The sequence below is a fragment of the Corvus hawaiiensis genome, chromosome 18 (assembly GCF_020740725.1).
Source record: "Corvus hawaiiensis isolate bCorHaw1 chromosome 18, bCorHaw1.pri.cur, whole genome shotgun sequence".
NCBI classification, from domain to species: domain Eukaryota; kingdom Metazoa; phylum Chordata; class Aves; order Passeriformes; family Corvidae; genus Corvus; species Corvus hawaiiensis.
Genome location: NC_063230.1, coordinates 6,332,027 through 6,350,703, shown reverse-complemented (window position 1 = coordinate 6,350,703; position 18,677 = coordinate 6,332,027). Strand labels below are relative to the sequence as shown.

Genomic DNA, 18,677 nt, shown 5'->3' with positions numbered 1-18,677 from the left:
AAAGGAGCAAGTTGAAAACAAGCCTTCTCTGAGCATGCAGCATCCAGTGCTCACCACAGTGGAAAATCAAGACCCTGATTTTTAGGCATCTTTGTCATGACTTAGTCATGGTTCAGGAAAGGTCTGCACAACGTGTCACTGGGGTTTTTGTGTTATGGTCTATTCCACAGAAAGAGTTTCAGACCTCACAACTGAATCATCCATCCAATTTTTAGAAGTAATTATTAGACTTGCATAAAGAGGTGCATTACAACCTACACTCAGTCTCTGAAACACTTGCTTTTTCACTGGTTTCATGGTCAGGCTGTATCCAAAGATGAAGTGTCGTTTTGGATGCTTTGGTTTCCAGAGCACAGGTTCCCTCCCAGGACAGTGCCTTGGCTGTCTGTGTTAGCAGTCTGCAGACGGCACATTCAGCCTCACCTCTCCTGAGACACTCCCACCCCTCTCAATGCACCTGCCAAAGGTATCACTGACTATTTAAAGGCTCCTGAGGTGTTTACTAGCACACTGGGCTGAGCCAGCTTATGGAGAGTTAGAAAGAAGGCTGTGCACAGGGTGAGCTGAAAAAAAACCTGCTTGTGATCCAAAGATGCCTAAATTCATTGTTAACACAAATATAAGCAAGGATAAAGTTCCAGAATCTTTTGCAGGGGAGCTCACTCAACAATTATCAAAAGCATTGGGCAAACCAGCACAGGTAAGTCCATTTGCTGAAATGTTTTCCTTCTTTAGTCAGCTGTACCTATGCAATGAGCTGTTTCTGAGTGATAGCCTTGATAAACTAATATACCTAATGACTCACCAGTATTTGCAGTCTTCTCTCTGGGAGAATATTAAATACTTGTTTGCTGTAACTTAGTTTTACTGAGGTCACAAAACACTGAATTATTCAAACTATCTTTGTGTAGGATGATATTCCATGTAGTTATCTGTGTAAGTGAAGACACTGGATGCATGTGGTATGTGTCCACAGGTATCTCTGTGAATACCTCTCAAGAATCTGAAAAGCAAACCTCACCCTCAACTGCCTTGCTGAGTCCTGTTGAATAAGTGCTTGTTATCTGCCACCAAATTGCCTGTAGCCTAGTGGTTACAGTTGAAGTAAAAAAATTATTTTTTCAGCTTGCTTGGACATCTGGCAAAAATATCTATGTGGCATCATGCTATTTGTAGTCAAAATACCAGAGTAAAAGCTGTCTGCTGGTTTCACTACCAAACTGGAGGGGTTTTACCTGCCAAAACATAGAGCAGTACGCTACTGAGGAAACGTACTGAAATACTGGTATTAAGAGTCTTATAAGGATTTATAGGGCTATTATTTTCTTAATACTGACTGGTCACTAGTCACTGTATCAGTTGAAGATTGTTGAATATGAAAAACCAAAAGAAAACTTCTCTACAGAGCTGTAAACTTCATAACATGAGCTATACCTCAGTTGCTGTAGCAGCAGTAACTTCAGTGATTTGGCTACAGATCTGTAGCAGCTTGGTTAAGCCCCCTTTCTGCACATTCACTACCCCATTTTCAGAAAATGTTTATCTTGCTTTGGGAGTGACGCTTTGAAACTGTAGAAAGAATGAAGTTTTGGTGCCTATAGAAAGGACTCTGAGGGCTTCCCAGCAAACGTTTCTCTATGTACTGGGACACCTAAACACATGAAATTCTTATGTAAAACTAATGTGTTCTATCCCTCTTTAAAAAAAGCCAACAATTTTATCAGTCTAGCAAACAAGTGCTTGCTGTTGGGGGGGCGGGGGGTGTGTCAGCTGGTGGTTCTTGCATAACAGCTTCTGAATATAAAGCTAGAGGCCAGGGCTGGGATGCAGCTGGAACAGGTTTGTGCAGCTGTGTGGAAGGGATATGTAATGGGACTTAGAAAGATACAGGGAATAACAAAGAGATTTTTCTGAAGAGGACATACAAGTTCTTCGTGACAAAGGAGGCAATAGGAAAGGGAGAGTCTCTTAGTTATAACACAGAAAGAAGGAAAGGATTAGGGTAGGCTGGAATGCAGAGCTTTCCTCTCACAGGAAACTGTACCATTTGGGAAAAATACTGATTTTCAATCAAATAGGGTTTTTTCCTACTGGAAGAACTGTTTCAAATATTTTCAAACTGCTCTAAGAAGAAAATAATGTTGATTAATTCTTCAACTTGATTTTTCTTTTAATCATGATAACTTGCTTCCTGGGTAGATGTTAAAGGCATGGATGTACCTACATTTGGCATAAAGTCGAGAGCACATGGTGTCCAGACAGGGGAGAACAGGGCCAAGCAAGTGGGACCTCAGCAGGATCTCCTTGGCTTATCCTGTACTGCTGTGGTCTGATGCACCTTACACGCAAACAAACTGTAAATGATGGCCAAGACTAATTACCCAGACAACTCCTGGTACTCAGGCTAGCTTGTTTTATCCAGAGGGTTGATTGCTGCCGAGTTCCAATGATGCGCTGCTAATAAACGTGGGTAAGAGCAGCACAGAAGCCAGATGAATGCCAAAGGAACTGATCCCTAGATTCCCCAGTGTGTGGATCTGACACTGTGTATTAGCAGCAGGGAAAATCGCAGGCTAGTCATTAATATTAACATAGATACTTTCTTCTATTTTTCCTGATATCAAGAACAAAAGTAGGATTAGGCTGCATTTTGTTTAATGACGGGGATGTTGATTTAAACCTCTGTTGTGTCAGTTCACATTTACCTCAGCAGGGAAGACTGCAGCAGGAGCCAGTGAGGTGCAAAATCTCTCCGGAATGCAATGTGGCAGCAATGCAATTGCACACCCCCCTCGCCCCTGACATTCCATACAGGCAGGGAGAGCCTGGTGGCATAGAGGAGGTGTTGCAGATATTATAGGTCACTGAGCTCCTGGAGCACCTGGACCGGGAAGCCAAAGCACTATGGAGTCTTTGTACTGGCCTTTGACACAGCAGTGAATATCTTGGAGTAGAATGCAAATCTAGACAGTAAGATGTCAACAAATTAAAGACTTGCATATGAAAATCATGCATTTATTTTCACTGCAGTTTAGGTACATAAATACCTTCCTGGATTTTCAAAACTTTTCTTAAAGTGGCAAAGAAAATAACATTCATTTTCTTCTTCCAACAGTATGTAGCAATACAGATCTCTCCTGATCAGGTGATGTCCTTTGGTGGCTCCACAGATCCTTGTGCTATGTGCTTTCTCTACAGCTTTGGAAAGATAGGGGAGCAGGAGAACAAGGTCTACTCCAAATTGCTTTGTGACCTGCTAAACAACCAGCTGAAAATACCATCTGACAGGTGAGCTCATACAGCAATTTTTCTGACTTGACTTTCCACAGATTGTTAAAACTATTCATCCCAGGCTGGTCCTTTGGTGCTCTCTATTAATGTGCTGATTGAAGAGGCTAAATGCCAAGTCAACTGAGCAACTCTCCAGCTAAAGAGAAGAGAGGAGCAATTGCATGACCTGCAATGCTGATGTCCAAAAGCTGCAGAATTCCTTGGTTAAAATGATGTAGGTTCAGGCACTGTATGTGCCAGAGATATCATGTGCAAAAGACATGTACAGACACAATAACTCAATGTTATTATATTGATAACTCGAGTCACATGTACCAACAGTTCCCTACTGGCCGTAGGGTACAAGTGGAAGTGTATTCCAAGAGCTTCCACTTACATAAAAGCCCTTCTAGTCCTTTCCCTGAAGGTATGTCATTCTGCTCCAGAAATGACTGTAAATAAAATACAGTATCTTGACAGCTTCTTAAACCAAGAAGTAGAAAAACACTAGGAACTCCAGAATGCAAGTAGGTGAGGCACTAAAAGGTGCAGGAGGAAGGGAGTGTAAGACCTGGGAAGTAAAAAGCCCTAGGGGAGAGTCTGCAGCATGGCTGTGTCCTGTTGCAGGAACACCCGGATCAGCCTGCAGCACTCTGCTCTCAGCAGCTGACAGTGCCTGTCTTCCCTTCCAGGATCTACATCAGCTTCTTTGACATCAGTCCTGGCAATGTAGGCTGGAATAACACCGCCTTTGCTTGAGGTGCCCTGGGGTGGTAACAGCTTACTCCTGAACGCTCGCCGTGGTTTCTGAACGGCAGTTCTAGTCACCTTCTGGTATCTGCCAAATGCAAAAGGCATTGTTACTTTAGTTGCTGCTACCCACTGCTGTTTAACATCTTGCCTGCTGCTGAAATAAAAGTAAAAATACAGCAGAAACCTTATGACTGAGACCTTCCTGTTACTCTGGGAAGACCTGCAGTTGAGATGGAGGGTGCCTTTTCAAAATACTGCTAACAGAAGCTTTTCTTTCAAAAAAAGTTTAGTCACATGTGAAGATGAACATTCCATTTGCCTTTGCCCTGTCCATGCTCAAGAGTCAAATTTCAAGAGAACTATCTTGACCTGGTTTCAAGATCTATTTAATTCAATAGATGTGGCTATAAATGTTGCACGTGGACCTCCATCTCAAAGGAGGAAAGATATGATTACCTCTTATTTAAAAGGGATGGATTGCAGTCCAGGTCCTCTTTAGGCCTAACACTACAGGGATATCTAACTGATTAGCAGAAAAACTTGTGCTGTGTCCCAGGGCTCAGCATAAGCAGAGGGAGTGAGTGGAAAAAACCACTGTTCGCTGTTGTGCCCTCCCCTTTTCATCCATTGAGCAATTTGTAGTGACAGTGAAGATTAGAGAACAGCTCAGAATGAGGCAGAGGCACAGCAAGCCAGAGTAAGCCATTCCTAGGGACTGAAATGGTGAATTAATTATGAAAGGAAGATTTGCATATAAATATTTATTATTTAAGCCTTTGGTCAGATAAGATCATTTGCTTCCAAAGTGAAATAAAAGATTGAGTAGAGATGTTTCCTGAAATTCTACAGTTAAGTGTATTGTGACTTTTTTCTGGAAGAGCAAACCTTATCGCACCCCTGTTCTGAACTCTATTGTAAACATTGCATTTTGTCCCTACCACAGCTTTGCTTTGCAGCCAAAGACTTTAAATACAGACCTGCACCTCAACCTACAAAAATGCTTTGTTGGGATAACAAATGGAAACTGCTTTGGTGAAAGCTTTTTTTTAGTTAAGTAAGCAAAAGAGAATGAAATTGCAGATGTCTCTCCATTGTGTGGCAGCATAGCCAGGGGCTGCCACTCTGGGCCTAGCAGGCCACAGAGCAAGCACACCGATGGTGACATTGCTCTCAAGATTTTCTCCCTGCAGAGGTAAAATTCCCACCCTACCTCCATGCAACAAATCTGGGAGGCAAGTAGGTGAGAGGAATAAGTGGGACTATGCAATGGCAGGGAGCTGAGGATATCAAAGGGAGGAAACTTAATCAGTTCTTACCTGCTGTTCTTAAGCCCCGTTAATCGCTAAAAAAGGAAGCGCTCCAGTTCCCAGCATTATAACCTGTGTCACTCCAAAGCATTCCCGTGTAACACCATCCCTTACTCCTCATTCAGGGCTATGTGTGTTCACATGTGTAACGTGTACATATGGTCAAGCTCTCTAGCAGCAGCAGCGCATGATTCCTGTGTTTGAAACGTCTGGGTGGAGAGGGCTCCGGGCCTGATCCTCTTTAGCCTTCCTGTGAGTCATTTCGTGCAGCAGAGCAGCGCTGCCGCCGTCGGGGCAGGCAAGAGTCAGGGGTGGGGAGCTGCGCCCTGGCGGCCTACGTGCATCACATCACACAGCCCAGCATACGGCTCGGCTCTGCTGCCTCTAACCTCCGAATAGGCACGCACCAGTTCATTCCTAAGCAAAACAAAAATCACTTCTGCCTTTTTCCAGTACAAAAATATTATGCGAAAATGGGGATGCTGAGGAACAATAGGTAATTTTTAATTTGACTGAAATACCTTAGAGAGTAATGAATATGCCAGCAAGGCAGACGTTTCTGCTTACACCGAGGCAAAGCTGTGCACACAATTAAAGCAAAATCGGTACAAATGTTACTTTATTTTGCAAAAGAAGAAAATCCCGGAGCCAGGGCCAGGATCCCTTTTTGCAACTGCCAAGCTAAGGCTTATATCCCTCTCTGGCCCTGATCCTGCAGAAGCCAGTGGGAGTGCTACAGCGGTCGTATCACATACGCTACGCTGATATCAGGTATGAGCTGCCCAGCGCGCCCGGACTGCGCTCCAGGAAGGAGCCTGCAACAAACCCTAAAAAAATATTCAGTGGCAGCAGCAAAGCCAAGGAATAACGGCGGAGCGGGGAGACCACTGGCCGACAGCCTGCTGCGGGAGGGAGCTGCACGCCGCAGCGACGACTGCAAACCAGGGAACTGGTGTGTGCGTGTGTCCCCGCCCCGCTCCCTCCCCTCCCCGCCGGGCGGGGCCGCTTTACGTCCTGTGCGGCCCCGCGCACTAAAAGCGCCGCCGACGCCTGCCTTGCTCCACTGTGCTGGTCCCGCCGCTCACTTACGCTCTCATCGCTGGCCCTGCCGTCCCCACCGCCGCCACCATGCCCATGTTCACTATCTACACCAATGTCTGCAAGGACGCCGTGGCCGACAGCCTGTTGGGCGACCTCACCCAGCAGCTGGCCAAGGCCACTGGCAAGCCCGCGCAGGTGAGGGCGGGTGGCGGGGCCGCCCCGCGCCGGGAGGGGGGCGAACACGTGCGCGGCGGAGGCTCGGCGGGCCCGGCGGGAGGGGAGGCGCTGGCGGGGCGGGCCTGGGGCATCTCCGCTCCCTCGCCCCCTGAGGCGGGCGGGCGGCGGAGATGCCACCGAGGGGAGCAGCTGTGGCACAACGCGGCAGGGGCCCCGCTGCTTCGGGGGAAGGAGCTTGCGCCCGTTCCACCTCGCGGCGCAGAGTCTCCCGATGCCCGGCCCCTGCCTGGAGCAGCAGCCGGGCCTGCAGGAGCGCGGCGCTCACGTAGCCGGGGATATGCTGCGCCTGTGCTGGCGGTCGGGATTCGAGCAGCGGAGCCGCGCAGTGGCACGGACTCACCCGGGCAGAGGCTCGGATAGACCGAGCGCTCCGGGCGGCTCCTGGCGGTTTAGCCATCCGACACGGCCCCTCTTGGGCCGCACCGCAGCAGCCTCAGGAGCCGGAGCCCGATAAGACCGAATCGCTGCCGGGCTCTCCGTCAGGCCCGCCGTCTCGGCCCGTGATTTGGGGATGTGAGCTCTGGCACGCAGACACGGATTTTGGGCCTTTATCTCGCTCCGCCCCGTGCGGTGGCGAGGCTGTGGCGGGCAGGAGTGGCCGTGTCGCCGGCGGCTTTGTGCACACACAGCCGCGTTCCTAAAGCTGAGAGCCGGGCCGAGGGCCCCGCAGCCCCCAGGGCCGTGCCCCCCGTGGGGGCTGGAGGGCCTGAGCCTCCCCTGGGCCTAGGAAGTGCGCAGAGGGCAGCACTGAAGAGCTGCCTGACCCCAATACAAAACTGCCCTGTTTAGAGCTGGTACCCAGAGCAAATTTTCATCAGGAGAGTGCAGTTCAGATAGCCTGTAACTGAGTGTTTCCCTCCCGCAGTACATAGCTGTGCACATCATACCTGACCAGATGATGTCCTTTGGGGGCTCCACCGATCCCTGCGCACTCTGCAGCCTCTACAGCATCGGCAAAATAGGAGGGCAGCAGAACAAGACTTACACCAAGATGCTGTGTGATCTGATCTCGAAGCACTTGCATGTATCTGCAGACAGGTAAGGCTGGGACACAGTGTAACCATATTTATCTGGCTTTCTGAAACTGCTTTGAGAAGTTCATTTAAAAGTACAAAAAGCCAGGAATAACTCCATGTGTTTTGGAAACTACCAAGTGATTGCTTGTAGCATTTTTATGTCCACATAAGAGTTTGGTGCCTGCCTCTTTCCCTGGAGAGTCCTCTGTTCAATAGCATTCTGCTCTGAGAGTATAGAAAAACACCGGAGCACTGACAAGTTGCCCAGTGTGTCTTTTGCCTCTGAGGTGTGATGTCTTTTCCTCTGGTGAAGCAAGGCTGAAAACACGAGGAAAGAGCAAGTAACAGGCTGGAGCTGAGAGACAAAAGTAGAAGCCAGCAGGCTGTGAACAGCTCCCTTGCAGGCTGCGAAGCCTCAGGAGAGGGTTTGTGTGCCAGCCATGAAGGATGGGAAGAACCTGGTGCCATGAGGGTTGGAAGGGAGTCTTGCAGAGCCAGGCCTGAGGGCCTGCTTAACTCTTCAAGGCTGCCAGTCTGTGTGACACGTGTGAGGGACTGCAGCGCTCAGAAACAAAAGGGATTAATCTCCAGAAGTTCTTGACAGGCTGCTAAACAAAAGCTGTCTAGTGTCTGGACAGTCCCTGACTGCAGAAGAATTTGAATTTTAAAAAAAGAGAAAAAGTACAATTTTGAGGACTAAGAAATACTGACTGTTTGGAGGCTCTACCAGATTTCTGGTAAAGATGAAGCTTGATGTTTTTTCAAGTAGAAGAATGGGAAGCACTGTCCCCTGCTGTGTTGTCATGACTTATATAAATCAGTTAATAAGGTCATTGTTATCTCCTCCTTTACCTCTTCTGCAGGGTCTACATCAATTACTTTGACATGAATGCTGCCAATGTGGGCTGGAATGGCTCCACCTTTGCGTAGAGCTCTCCCGTCTGTCTGAAGAGGCTGTTCCTGGACCTCCCCTCACCCTGCCCTGTAGCAGAGACCACAGCACAAACGGCCCCGTGTTGCACTTTGTGCACTCTCACAGATTGATGGCTCCTTGCTAGTGTGTTTAAATATTGCTGCTTCAACATTCCTCTGTTTTCTCTGTGTAGAAAACAAATAAAGATTTAGAAGTAAGCTGTGTGGTGTAGGCTTTGGCAGGTTGGGGGTGGAGTTGGGCAATTGCTAACATGTCTGTTTCACTCTGATCCTAAAGCAAACAAAAGGAATATTTTGGGTTTGCCCGTGTTTCTTAGACACAGCGTTTCATGCTGTGGTGGTGGTGCCTGGGGCTGGTTCCTGACAGCACTCCACTGATTTTTACCTTGCTGTGTCCCAGAGGCTGTAGGTGTCTTCCGGGCTGCTTGTCGCTCTGAGGTTTGGTTTTGGTTTGTGTCTGCCATTGCCACAGTGGAAGCAGTCCTTGGACTAGTCTTGAGCCTGCTGCTTCAGGGCATCTTTCCCCTGAGGAGGTGCTACCTGTGTGTGGCCAAACAAGCAAGGAAGGAGTGCTTTTGCTCACTGAGGGGAAATGCTGTTATCCACATTGCTTACACTGCCTGCTCCAGGCAATGGGGATGGCCCTCAGTGCTGTGGAAGCTCTGCAGGGGCCTGCAGTGCTGTGGGAAGCTTCAGTGTTCTCTGCCAGCCCATCCCACACTGATGCTGTGCCCTCTCCCAGCATGTCCCGCACTGATGCTGTGCTCTATCCCGCACTGGTGCAGTGCCGTGCCAGCCTGTCCCACACGGGTGCAGTGCTCTTTCCCGCCCTGCCCCGCACTGAGGCTCCCCTGGGCTGGGGGCTCCCATCCGTCCCCTCAGCGCTTTCCCGCCCTCCCTTCAGGCTCCCCGCTGGGCCGGCAGGGGGCGCCCACCCCGCGGCTTCTGGAGCCTTCCGTCGTGGCCTCGCGGGGCGTGATGACGTCATCTCGGTGCGCCCCGGTGGCGCGGCGTGGTCATGGCGCTGTTCTGCATCAACAGGTACCGCGGCCGCGGCCCTGCTCCTGCTCCGCTCCTGCTCCCGGGCCCTGGCCATGGCCCTGGCCCTGACCCGGGCGCTGCCTTAGCCCCGGGCTCAGGCCGGGGGTGTCTGTCCGGAGGTGTGTGCGGGCGGGCGGCTCGTGCCTGAGGAGGTTTGTCTGGGCTGTTCCAGGTATGGCGGGGAGGACGAGCAGGAGGAGGAGGCTGAGGCGGAGGACCGGGCGCGGGTCCTGCTGGAGCGGCTGCAGCAGCAGGCGAGGGCCCGGCAGCTGAAGAAGCAGCGAGAGGCGCAGCCCCAGGGAAGGGAAGGCCCAGGGGGCGCGGGGCTGAGCCCCAGGAGTGAGCCCGGCGAAGGAAAAGCAAAGAGGAAGAGGGAGAGTGAAGAGCAGCCCAGTGCTCAAGGACAGAAGAAGCTAGAGACAAAACAACGGCCCCGTAGCTCTTCCGAAGAAAGGGCTGGTACTGAGGAGACAGCAGATGGCAGCAGCCCCACGAAGAAGAAGAAAGCAAATAGAAGAAAATCGAAAGTGCAGCGAGAGAAGACTGAAGCAGGTAAGGATAAAGTGAGATTGTAGGATTTCAGTTCATTGTGGTTGACAGTTTCCACAGAAAGTGGACACAAGCTGCTCATTGAGTACCTTGCTTAGTTTACCTGATTTTGTTTTCATTTCCTTCATATATTTCCAATTTCTTTTTTTTAAGGGAAGGCCCTGTACTGCAAACTCTGAGGATCAGTTTGGTGTAAGGGGAGGGGGGAAGCATGTCATATCACCTCAGTGTTGTTGCATCTATACCAAAAAAGAAATGTTTGACTTTTGCACTTGGATTTAGGAAAAAAGAGCTTGCAAGATGTTGCTTAAGTCCTGTGTTGTAATATTGCCTATGTCCCTTTTCTGTGGCATGTTCTGACCTTATCTTTGTATTGCTATTACCCAAGTTCCAGATTCTGAAGAAGACAAAGAACTGGAAAACAGAAACAACTTTAAAAACAAGTCTAATAAAAGGAAGAAGATTGATGAGGAAACACAAGGAGATGAAACAGGAAAGAAAGAGAACAGTGAAAAAGTTGAAGAAAATCAAAGTACAAAGGAGGAGCTGCCCTTAGCAGCCTCAGGGGAAGAGGCAAATTGCCCACCCTCCAATATGATGATTCTCGGAGACTATGATGCAAAGCCAGTGCAAAAGGTAACTAGCTTGACTGAGTTTTGATGATGGTTGAGAAAACATGCTTCTTAAAAAGTTTATTTTACATATGGTATTGCCATATTCTCCTTTCCCTCACCTCAGGTTCAGCCCTTCTTACCACAGTGGCTTGCTCAACCGAAACGAGTGCAGAAACGCATCAAAGATAATCTATGTCCAATCAGAGATGTCCCAGGAATCCATCCCCGGCTGCTGAAAAAGCTGCAAATGAATGGAATAGAGTCCTTTTTTCCAGGTACCTTGATAGTGCTTTTGTTTCTTTCTAAAAGGACTTAAAGAGTTTCTGTGTTCTGGTGCTGTATATTTTATGTTGTCAGTGAAGTAAAATACAGGACAAAATTTAATGCTCAAAAGTGATGGTACCAGATTTAACCCTTCTTTCTCAAAGCTTTGTCTAGGCTGAGTAAAAGTCTGTTATCTACTCAGAAATAACAGCTTGGAGTAATGGCTCAGAGCTGCCCAAAGAGGGAAGTCTTACTTGTGTCCTCACATTTTTCCTCCTTATGCCAAGCTTGTGTTTTAGCTCCTTACTTTCCACCATCTCTGCTGCTGATCAGATCTGGGAACTCATTCAGCTCATTAAAGCACCAGAAAAACATACAAACAAAAAAAAAATCTGTTTGTTTTCCATTATTTTGCCAGTTTTGCAAACGAGTGCAATAAATGTCGGCTTTTAAATAAGTAGAAGGGACAGCTGGATGCAGGGATAAGGACAGAGGGTGACTTTCAGCTGAGCCTGGAGGCTTAGGCTGTGTCAGAGGCCTATCAGGGTTATGTTGGGAAGCCAGTACACATTTTCTCATTTTAAAAATGCTTTTATATAACATTTTCAGTTACTAGTGAGTTCATTAACCATCTGGTTTGTGTTTATTTCTGGTTTTGCTCAGTCCAGGCAGAGGTGATTCCTGCCATTCTCCAGAGTGCCTCCAATGGCTATCTGATGGGGCGGGGGGGATACCGCCCCAAGGACATCTGTGTCTCAGCACCCACAGGCAGTGGGAAGACCCTGTCTTTTGTCATACCCATTGTACAGGTGAGTTTATCCTCAGGGAAGTATCTGTAGGGGAAATGCTGGGGTTGCTTTTGTTCAAGCAAAACCTGAACTTAAAAGTAGCTTAAAAAGTCAAGGAATTTGTGGACATAAGGTGGCAGATTTTCAGCTCAGAGCTGTCTGAGGGAGCTTCTTGTCACCATCCCACTCCTTTTCTCAGACAGTAGGCACAGCATGAGGACTTGGGAGGGTGGAGGGAGAAAAATGGAAACATAGAACTGTGAGAATGTGTCAAGCCCCTCTCTTCTTGCTAAGTTAGGTACAAGAGCCCCATTTTCTGGTTTTCAGGGACTCATTTGGCCTTTATTTTGGCAGGTTCTGTTAGATCGAGTGGTTTGCCATGTACGAGCTCTGGTTGTTCTGCCCACCAAAGAACTGGCACAACAGGTATGTGGCTCTTCACCATCTCTGAGCAGAGCTGGGCTGAGGGACAGGCTGGTGCAGCCAGTGCTTTGGCTGTTCTGTGGAGCAGGCTGAAGACCTGCCAGTGGGTTTGATGCTGTTCATGTAATAGAAAGTATTTACTGCAACTGATTCTGTGGCAGCTGACTAAGCTCATCTCTTTGCAGGTGAGTAAAGTGTTCAACGTTTACACTGATGGGACAGGTCTGAAGGTCGTGTTGATTACTGGCCAGAAATCTTTTGCAAAGGAGCAGGAGATGCTTATCCAGAAAAAGTAGGTTAAAAGGTATTTTGATAAGGTTTATAGAGATTGCAAGCTAATTAATGTCATTAAGCAGGGCTTAAAATGTAGTCTGTTGCAGCACACCATCATGCTATTGTAATTTTGGATAATGGATTTATATGCTGGATTCTGGGGGTTCTTTGTCATAGTGCCTGTTACTACCCGTGTTTTGTGATTGTAATGTTTTACTAGATTTTTGGGGTTCTTAATCAGCAGTTATTCAGAATGTGAATGTTTACCTTGTATCCACAGGTACATATGACTGTGGGATTTTGCTGCAATTATACTTTTTTTAAGAACAGTGAAGAATGACACTTCCTGTCTAAAATGAGGCAGCACAGTGGAGACTGGTGTTTGGTGTCCACCACTGCCCCTGCATGCTGTCCAGTGTCAAGTCCATATGTGAATTTTGCTATTTCTCAGTTCACTGAGTGGTAGGAAAACCTTAAGGTCTGCTCCTTAAGGTCTCTGCTACAGGCTTTATGGTGAAGACGATACTTACTGGTGGGCTGCTTGTCCTTTCAGAGTGACAGGCTACTGCAGCCTGGCTGACATTGTTGTGGCCACACCAGGGAGGCTCACAGATCACATTAACCAGACCCCGGGCTTCAGCCTGACACAGCTTCGCTTCCTGGTGAGTCACATCCACAGGTCTCCCATCTGAGTGCAATGTCTGCTACAGCAGTAATTCCTGCTTTCTTCCTGTGTGGAACATAAATACATCTCTGTTGGAACTGTTGTGTGGGCCTGTCTATGCTCCAGATTGTGGAGGCAGCAGTCACAAGATGAGATGTTTTATTCCAACTCGTGACACCCAAGCATCCACCCACTTCCTCTTCTCTCTTAGGCTCTTGCAAACTCGGAGTAAGGATGGGCAAAGAAAGCAATTCTCTTGACTAGAACCTTCCATTATTTTACCTTGTGGCTCACTGGTTGCAGATACAAAGGAAAATAAAAGCTCCCAGTATTTAACAAGTGGTGGTTTTCATCCTTGTGAATTCAGATTGTAGATGAAGCTGACCGTATGATTGATGACATGCACCAGAACTGTCTGAACCAAATTGTCAAAGCTGCATTCCAAGTAGAAAATGACTCTGGCTCCAACATGCTTTTTCAGAGGACCCAACCAGGGCCTATAACAGCAGCCAGGTAAGTTGCAGAATGCATTTCTTTGAACTGATGGTATGGACACCAGCACCTGGATGTCGCTGCCCTTCTCCACTGTACGCTCCCAGATGGACTCTCAAAGCTTGATTCCTATGAGGGATGTCTACCAAAATAAGGCAGTGAACAGCTGATGCCAGGGGATGTCCTTCAGACTCAGTATTGTATTCTGCAGGCTTTCCTTATTTAGACTAAAGGAGCATCAAAAGAATGCACAGATATTGCAAATTTGTGACCCATTTGCACAGTATAGTAATGCCCTTTGGCAAAGCTGAGTAATGGATTTGGAGGAAAACTCATGCAATTAACAATCTGCAGCTGCTGATTTTGTACAGCAATGGTAGAGCTGTGTCAGAAACTGAGATGAATGGCCAAGGAAGGACATGACTAGAATGAGGACGGGGTAATCAGGGTGCAGGGACTTGTGCAGGAATAATGGATTGGGGTTGTGCACTTGACTGAGAATGCTCATCAGTTCTGTCTGTGAACTCCAGATAAACAAGGGTGGAAAAGAACCTATAGGAAAAGCCCAGGGCAGGAAAATAGCATCAAAGAGCATTCATTGCTTCCCTTATATTATCTGAAGGCACTTAGGGTGAAATTCCTTTGCCCCATCCTCAAAGCCCAGTTTCTGTGTGCTGTTTCTTTCAGTTCCTGCTCTCCTCAGATACCCTTACAGAAACTGCTGTTTTCAGCCACACTGACCCAGGACCCAGAGAAATTGCAGCAGCTGGATTTATTCCAGCCTCGCCTCTTCACATCTGTGTATTCCGAGAAGAATAGAGATGGAACAGAAACTGAACGAGATACTAATGATAAATACACACTCCCTGAGGGGCTATCGGTATGATGTTAATTCTTTTGAGTAAGTTATACTTGAAGATTTGTTTAATTCCAGACTGTCTAGTTGTGGTTTTACCCTAAAACAAGTATGTCTTCCCTGTGTTTCCTTGCCAGAAGTGGCTTTGGGAGTATATGTGACCCAGAGAGCTCTACCTTTGCACATATATTTTCTCATTACTTAATGTTCATTTGGTTAAGACTGGATTATTTTTTTAATTAATCTCTCTTCATGTGGAGTTGAGTTAACCAGCAACGGGGATTGGAAATATGAAGTCATTATAACGTAGTAGCACCTATCAATTGTCCATATGTCTAACATTCATTTCAAGACGTGTATACGTGCCAACCTGTAGACAGGAAGGCAATGCATGTTGTTACTTGCCATGGAGAAGTAAGGGCATTAGAACAACTCAGGTCTCCTGTCTCCACTTGTATCCTGCCAGCCTGTTTATTCTTAAAGGGGTGGCATTATGGGCTCTGGTTTTGCTGCTGTTAGTTGTAAAACATCCAAGCCTGTGTAAGTCATGGACAGGTAGTGGATTTCAGGGAAGATAGTCTTAGCAAGAAGTAACTTTTCTCTCTGAACTCCTTCCCTGTTGACTGCAGCAATGTTACGTGCCTTGTGACCTGAATTCCAAGCCTTTGCTCCTCTTGTATTTCATGCTGAAAATGAAATTCACCCGCGTGTTGTGCTTTACCAACTCCAGGGAAGCCTCTCACAGGTAAACATTAATGAGATCACTGTCCTAGATATCTGTCAAGGGATGTTACAGAGGTAAGGAAGTGACAGTGTCTCTCCATTTACCTGCAGGTTGTTCCTGCTGGTTCAAGCCTTTGGTGGAGTCACAGTGGCAGAGTTTTCTTCTCGGTTACCTCCAAATGAGAGACAGAGAACCATGAAGGAGTTTGAACAAGGAAAAATACAACTGTGAGCATCTTAAACTACTTTTATATATGTTTTCCAGCACAGGCTCTTTCTAGTGTGTAGTAGGTTGAAACTTATTTGATGGACAAGTTGCTGATATAAGTTGCTGGCTCTGCAGCCGGCTTCAAACCACGACACAGTGTAAACAGCTAAACAGAACAAGGGACACAGTTACATGGGGTCTTCTAAAACAGAGCATGCAGGAGTCTGCTGCAGAATGGGTGTGAGACTTGGACTTGTGACTTTGAATTGTTTATCTTGCATGTAACTCAGCCTGTTCTAATCTAGCTGCAATCTGAATTTCTATGTATTGTTTTATAACAAGCAGTAAATACAAATGCTTGTTCATAGAGTTACTCAGAACACACAGGTTTGCAAATACGGAGTTTGTTTGTGCTGGGCGTCTGGTATTTGTAGGGAGGAAATGGATGTTGGTGCTAAAACTATATATAGTGTTAGAGCTTCCTACCAAAGCAATCCCTGCTCAGACTGGCATAGATGTCTACTTCTATACATGTTTGATTTGCATTGTGGTTTTGGTAGCTGTATGAGATTGTGTCTGTGGAATGTCTCTGAGGAGAAGGTAAATACTTTTTTTCTGGATGTTCTTTTTATCCAAACCTGGTGTATAAATTTCTCCTTGACTACTGGTATTTCTCACCTCACCATCTGTGTTCCGTGCTTTTATGGAATATTCAGATACCTTAGAAGTTTGTAACCTCCAGTGTGCTGGCAGCTGTCTGACATGCTTGGAGAACCTGGAAACACACAGTAACTTTTCATGCTCAGCAGAGGGTGACAGGCCTGCAGTGATGCTTGGAGGTCTGTGGGCAGCTGATAAGGCCAGTGGCAATATGGAATGACTTGGCAGTGCTCCTGCCAGGCTTAGAGGCAGAGGCTCACTGTCCAGTTCAAGATTAGCAAGAGTTGTGCTGTGTTTACTTGTGTTTTACTTGTGTGTGTAGTGCCTGAGATGTTACCTGAAAATGACTATATATACACTTACAACCAGGTTAATCAGCACAGATGCCACAGCCCGAGGGATTGATGTTAAAGGAGTGAATTATGTGATAAACTATGATGCACCACAGTTCATCAGGACGTACATTCACCGGTAAGACAACAGGAACAAAAGGAAGGTGTCTGAGCTTGGTTTGCTTTGAAATATTTAGCAGAGGTGACATGCACTTAAAAGTGCTTTTAGCTTTTCTTTTTACTTTAATAGGCAAATAGCTTTCTAACAAAAATTAAGCCCATAGCATTGCTTGGAATCAGACTCTCTTAGAACTGGAGAATTTCAGCATCAGAATCTGGGAGCTGATAAATGGCAGTGACTATGGGGCTAAACTGACTCGAAGCTACTGTTTTCAGGGTTGGAAGAACAGCTCGTGCAGGAGAAGCAGGTGTTGCTTTCAGCTTGGTCCTTAGAATTCAGGTATGTCTGGCAGGGGATTCATTCAATAAGGATGCATGCAGGGGCATAAGGAATGTAAAGTTCATACTACTTCCCACCTTTTCCAGTCAGCTGACCTTAGCACCTGGAAATGTCAATTATTTCCTGACTAAGCAGCATGTTCCAAAATGTGCTCATTTTCTAGCTGATAGGCGGTGGGGTGTCTCATCTGCAGTGTCTGTTTTGTTGTGCAGGAGCGGCGGTTTCTGCGGATGTTGAGGGATGCTGGCATCCAAGATATAAAGAAACACCCAGTGAAGGGCAACTCATTGAAGCCATTGGTGCAGCAATATGAGGGAGCTCTGTGTAAGCTTGAGAAGACAGTCAAGGTAATGGAAATGAGGAAGAAAATAAAAAAATCAAACTGCAACTTGCACAGTTCAGTGCAATACATGCTTAGCACAAGTATTAGTGTCCGGGATCCTTTCCTTTGTCTGAGACAGTACCATCTCAGTGTGAAGGCAACATTTGTGGCTGCATCCTTATGGAATACTCAGAAAGGGTGGGGAGGGGAGAAAGGTTTTCTGTCAAAGTTAGGCAGCATTCCTGGAGGAGTTTAAAAGATGTGTAGATGTGGCACTTGGGGATGTGGTTTAGTGGTAGGTTTGGCAGTGCCAGGTAAAGGGTTGGAGTCAATGGTCTTAAGGGTCTTTTTCAACTCTGATTTTTGGTGGGTTTTTTCTATTCTGTCCTTCTCTTTACCTCTGTAGCTGGGATTTTGACAGCTACTCAGAGGACTGCAAGCAAAATGCAGAGATTAAACCTTTTGTCATTCCAGAGTTTGACTGTAATGTACAGCTATGCTGACTAAAAGTTGGGTATCTCAAGCCAGGAAAGAATTATCTGCAGGCCTTGTTTTATACACCAGTGTGAAGTTGAGAGCTTTGAGACAAAAGCAGGATATCATTTACCTTGCAGATGGGTGGACTAGGGATCCTTAATAGACTGTGCTGCATGATTTGGGCAAGTGTTCTGCTCTCTAATTTGAGAACGCCTCATAAATACCTGCCCTTGAAAAATGATTTTGAGTGTAGACTAGGAATGTTTGAGAACCGGGGCAGAAAAGATTATCAAATTGTCCTATTCCTCCCTGAAGTCCCTTCTGTGTGACTCTGAGACAGGGGCATCTTCAGTCACCTTCTCAACTTTAATTTTGAACAGAACGAGCGAGCGCAGAAACGAGCCTGAACGAATGGAAGCTGAGATGGCTGATGTGGCACTGAAGCTGCTGAGTTGGACAGGACATGGACTGTTCCCCAGCACAGCAATGCTGAGTCGTGGTCCCTGAATGATTGGTTCCTCAACCTTATCATATCTGAAGTCAGCTGTTACAGGCCTTATTCCTCTTTCAAGGACACTGTGAACAGAGTTCAGTTACTGGTTTAATAATAAAAAGATAAATTTTGAGATACAGGTTGTCTTTAAGAGGACTTTGCATCGTATCCTCCTGGCGTATCTAGAATTAGCACTGGCTCCTGAGCATGGTCTGATGGAACTGCTGTTCTCCAGTGGTGAGGGCTGGGCCCTCACTTCTGCGCTGGGATAATGATTCTGCAAATGCATAAACACCTGTGCAGTGCCTGTAGCAGAAGTGTGTTTGAAGAGCTGCTCTAGGCTGCAGTGACTCCAACTTTTAAATAAATATTACATATATTTTTAAAACTGTGTCTAATAAAGACTGCTGGGCTCAGGAATTGGACTTGATCCTTGTGGGTCAACTCAGGATATTTTATGATTAGGACATAAATGTTAAAA

General features: G+C 46.7%; 3 protein-coding genes across 4 annotated transcripts; all 3 read left to right on the top strand.

Annotated features, from left to right (window-relative positions):
* Nucleotides 1-500: 500 nt before the first annotated feature.
* LOC125335137 (macrophage migration inhibitory factor-like) lies at nt 501-4,206 on the top strand. The gene is made up of 3 exons (XM_048322470.1): nt 501-700; nt 3,116-3,288; nt 3,963-4,206. Exons 1-3 carry the CDS (start codon nt 593-595, stop codon nt 4,027-4,029), a joined length of 348 nt encoding a protein of 115 aa, XP_048178427.1. The 5' UTR covers nt 501-592; the 3' UTR covers nt 4,030-4,206.
* Nucleotides 4,207-6,330: 2,124 nt separating this feature from the next.
* LOC125335136 (macrophage migration inhibitory factor) lies at nt 6,331-8,752 on the top strand. Its single transcript, XM_048322469.1, has 3 exons — nt 6,331-6,566; nt 7,474-7,646; nt 8,488-8,752. Exons 1-3 carry the CDS (start codon nt 6,459-6,461, stop codon nt 8,552-8,554), a joined length of 348 nt encoding a protein of 115 aa, XP_048178426.1. The 5' UTR covers nt 6,331-6,458; the 3' UTR covers nt 8,555-8,752.
* Nucleotides 8,753-9,540: 788 nt separating this feature from the next.
* On the top strand, nt 9,541-18,333 carry DDX51 (DEAD-box helicase 51). 2 transcript variants are annotated; one of them, XM_048322454.1, is made up of 16 exons: nt 9,543-9,598; nt 9,771-10,150; nt 10,536-10,783; nt 10,886-11,036; nt 11,689-11,834; nt 12,168-12,239; nt 12,422-12,528; nt 13,063-13,171; nt 13,541-13,686; nt 14,353-14,545; nt 15,151-15,266; nt 15,356-15,472; nt 16,482-16,583; nt 16,841-16,904; nt 17,117-17,251; nt 18,084-18,333. In XM_048322454.1, the coding sequence occupies exons 1-16, from the start codon at nt 9,576-9,578 to the stop codon at nt 18,108-18,110; spliced, it is 2,136 nt and encodes a 711-aa protein (XP_048178411.1). In that variant the 5' UTR covers nt 9,543-9,575; the 3' UTR covers nt 18,111-18,333. The 2 variants fall into 2 exon arrangements, with proteins under 2 accessions (XP_048178412.1, XP_048178411.1); XM_048322455.1 differs by lacking the exons at nt 16,841-16,904; nt 18,084-18,333 and having other exon boundaries at nt 9,541-9,598; nt 17,117-17,241.
* The last annotated feature ends 344 nt before the right edge of the window (nt 18,334-18,677 follow it).

Coding starts and splice junctions, on each gene's coding strand:
- DDX51 (XM_048322454.1), top strand. CDS start 9,576: ATGGCGCTGTTCTGCATCAACAG. Junction 11,037..11,688: donor AATAGAGTCCTTTTTTCCAG/GTACCTTGATAG, acceptor GGTTTTGCTCAG/TCCAGGCAGAGGTGATTCCT. Junction 12,529..13,062: donor GAGATGCTTATCCAGAAAAA/GTAGGTTAAAAG, acceptor TTGTCCTTTCAG/AGTGACAGGCTACTGCAGCC.
- LOC125335137 (XM_048322470.1), top strand. CDS start 593: ATGCCTAAATTCATTGTTAACACAAATATAAGCAAGGATAAAGTTCCA. Junction 701..3,115: donor CATTGGGCAAACCAGCACAG/GTAAGTCCATTT, acceptor TTCTTCCAACAG/TATGTAGCAATACAGATCTC. Junction 3,289..3,962: donor CTGAAAATACCATCTGACAG/GTGAGCTCATAC, acceptor CTTCCCTTCCAG/GATCTACATCAGCTTCTTTG.
- LOC125335136 (XM_048322469.1), top strand. CDS start 6,459: ATGCCCATGTTCACTATCTACACCAATGTCTGCAAGGACGCCGTGGCC. Junction 6,567..7,473: donor CCACTGGCAAGCCCGCGCAG/GTGAGGGCGGGT, acceptor TCCCTCCCGCAG/TACATAGCTGTGCACATCAT. Junction 7,647..8,487: donor TTGCATGTATCTGCAGACAG/GTAAGGCTGGGA, acceptor CCTCTTCTGCAG/GGTCTACATCAATTACTTTG.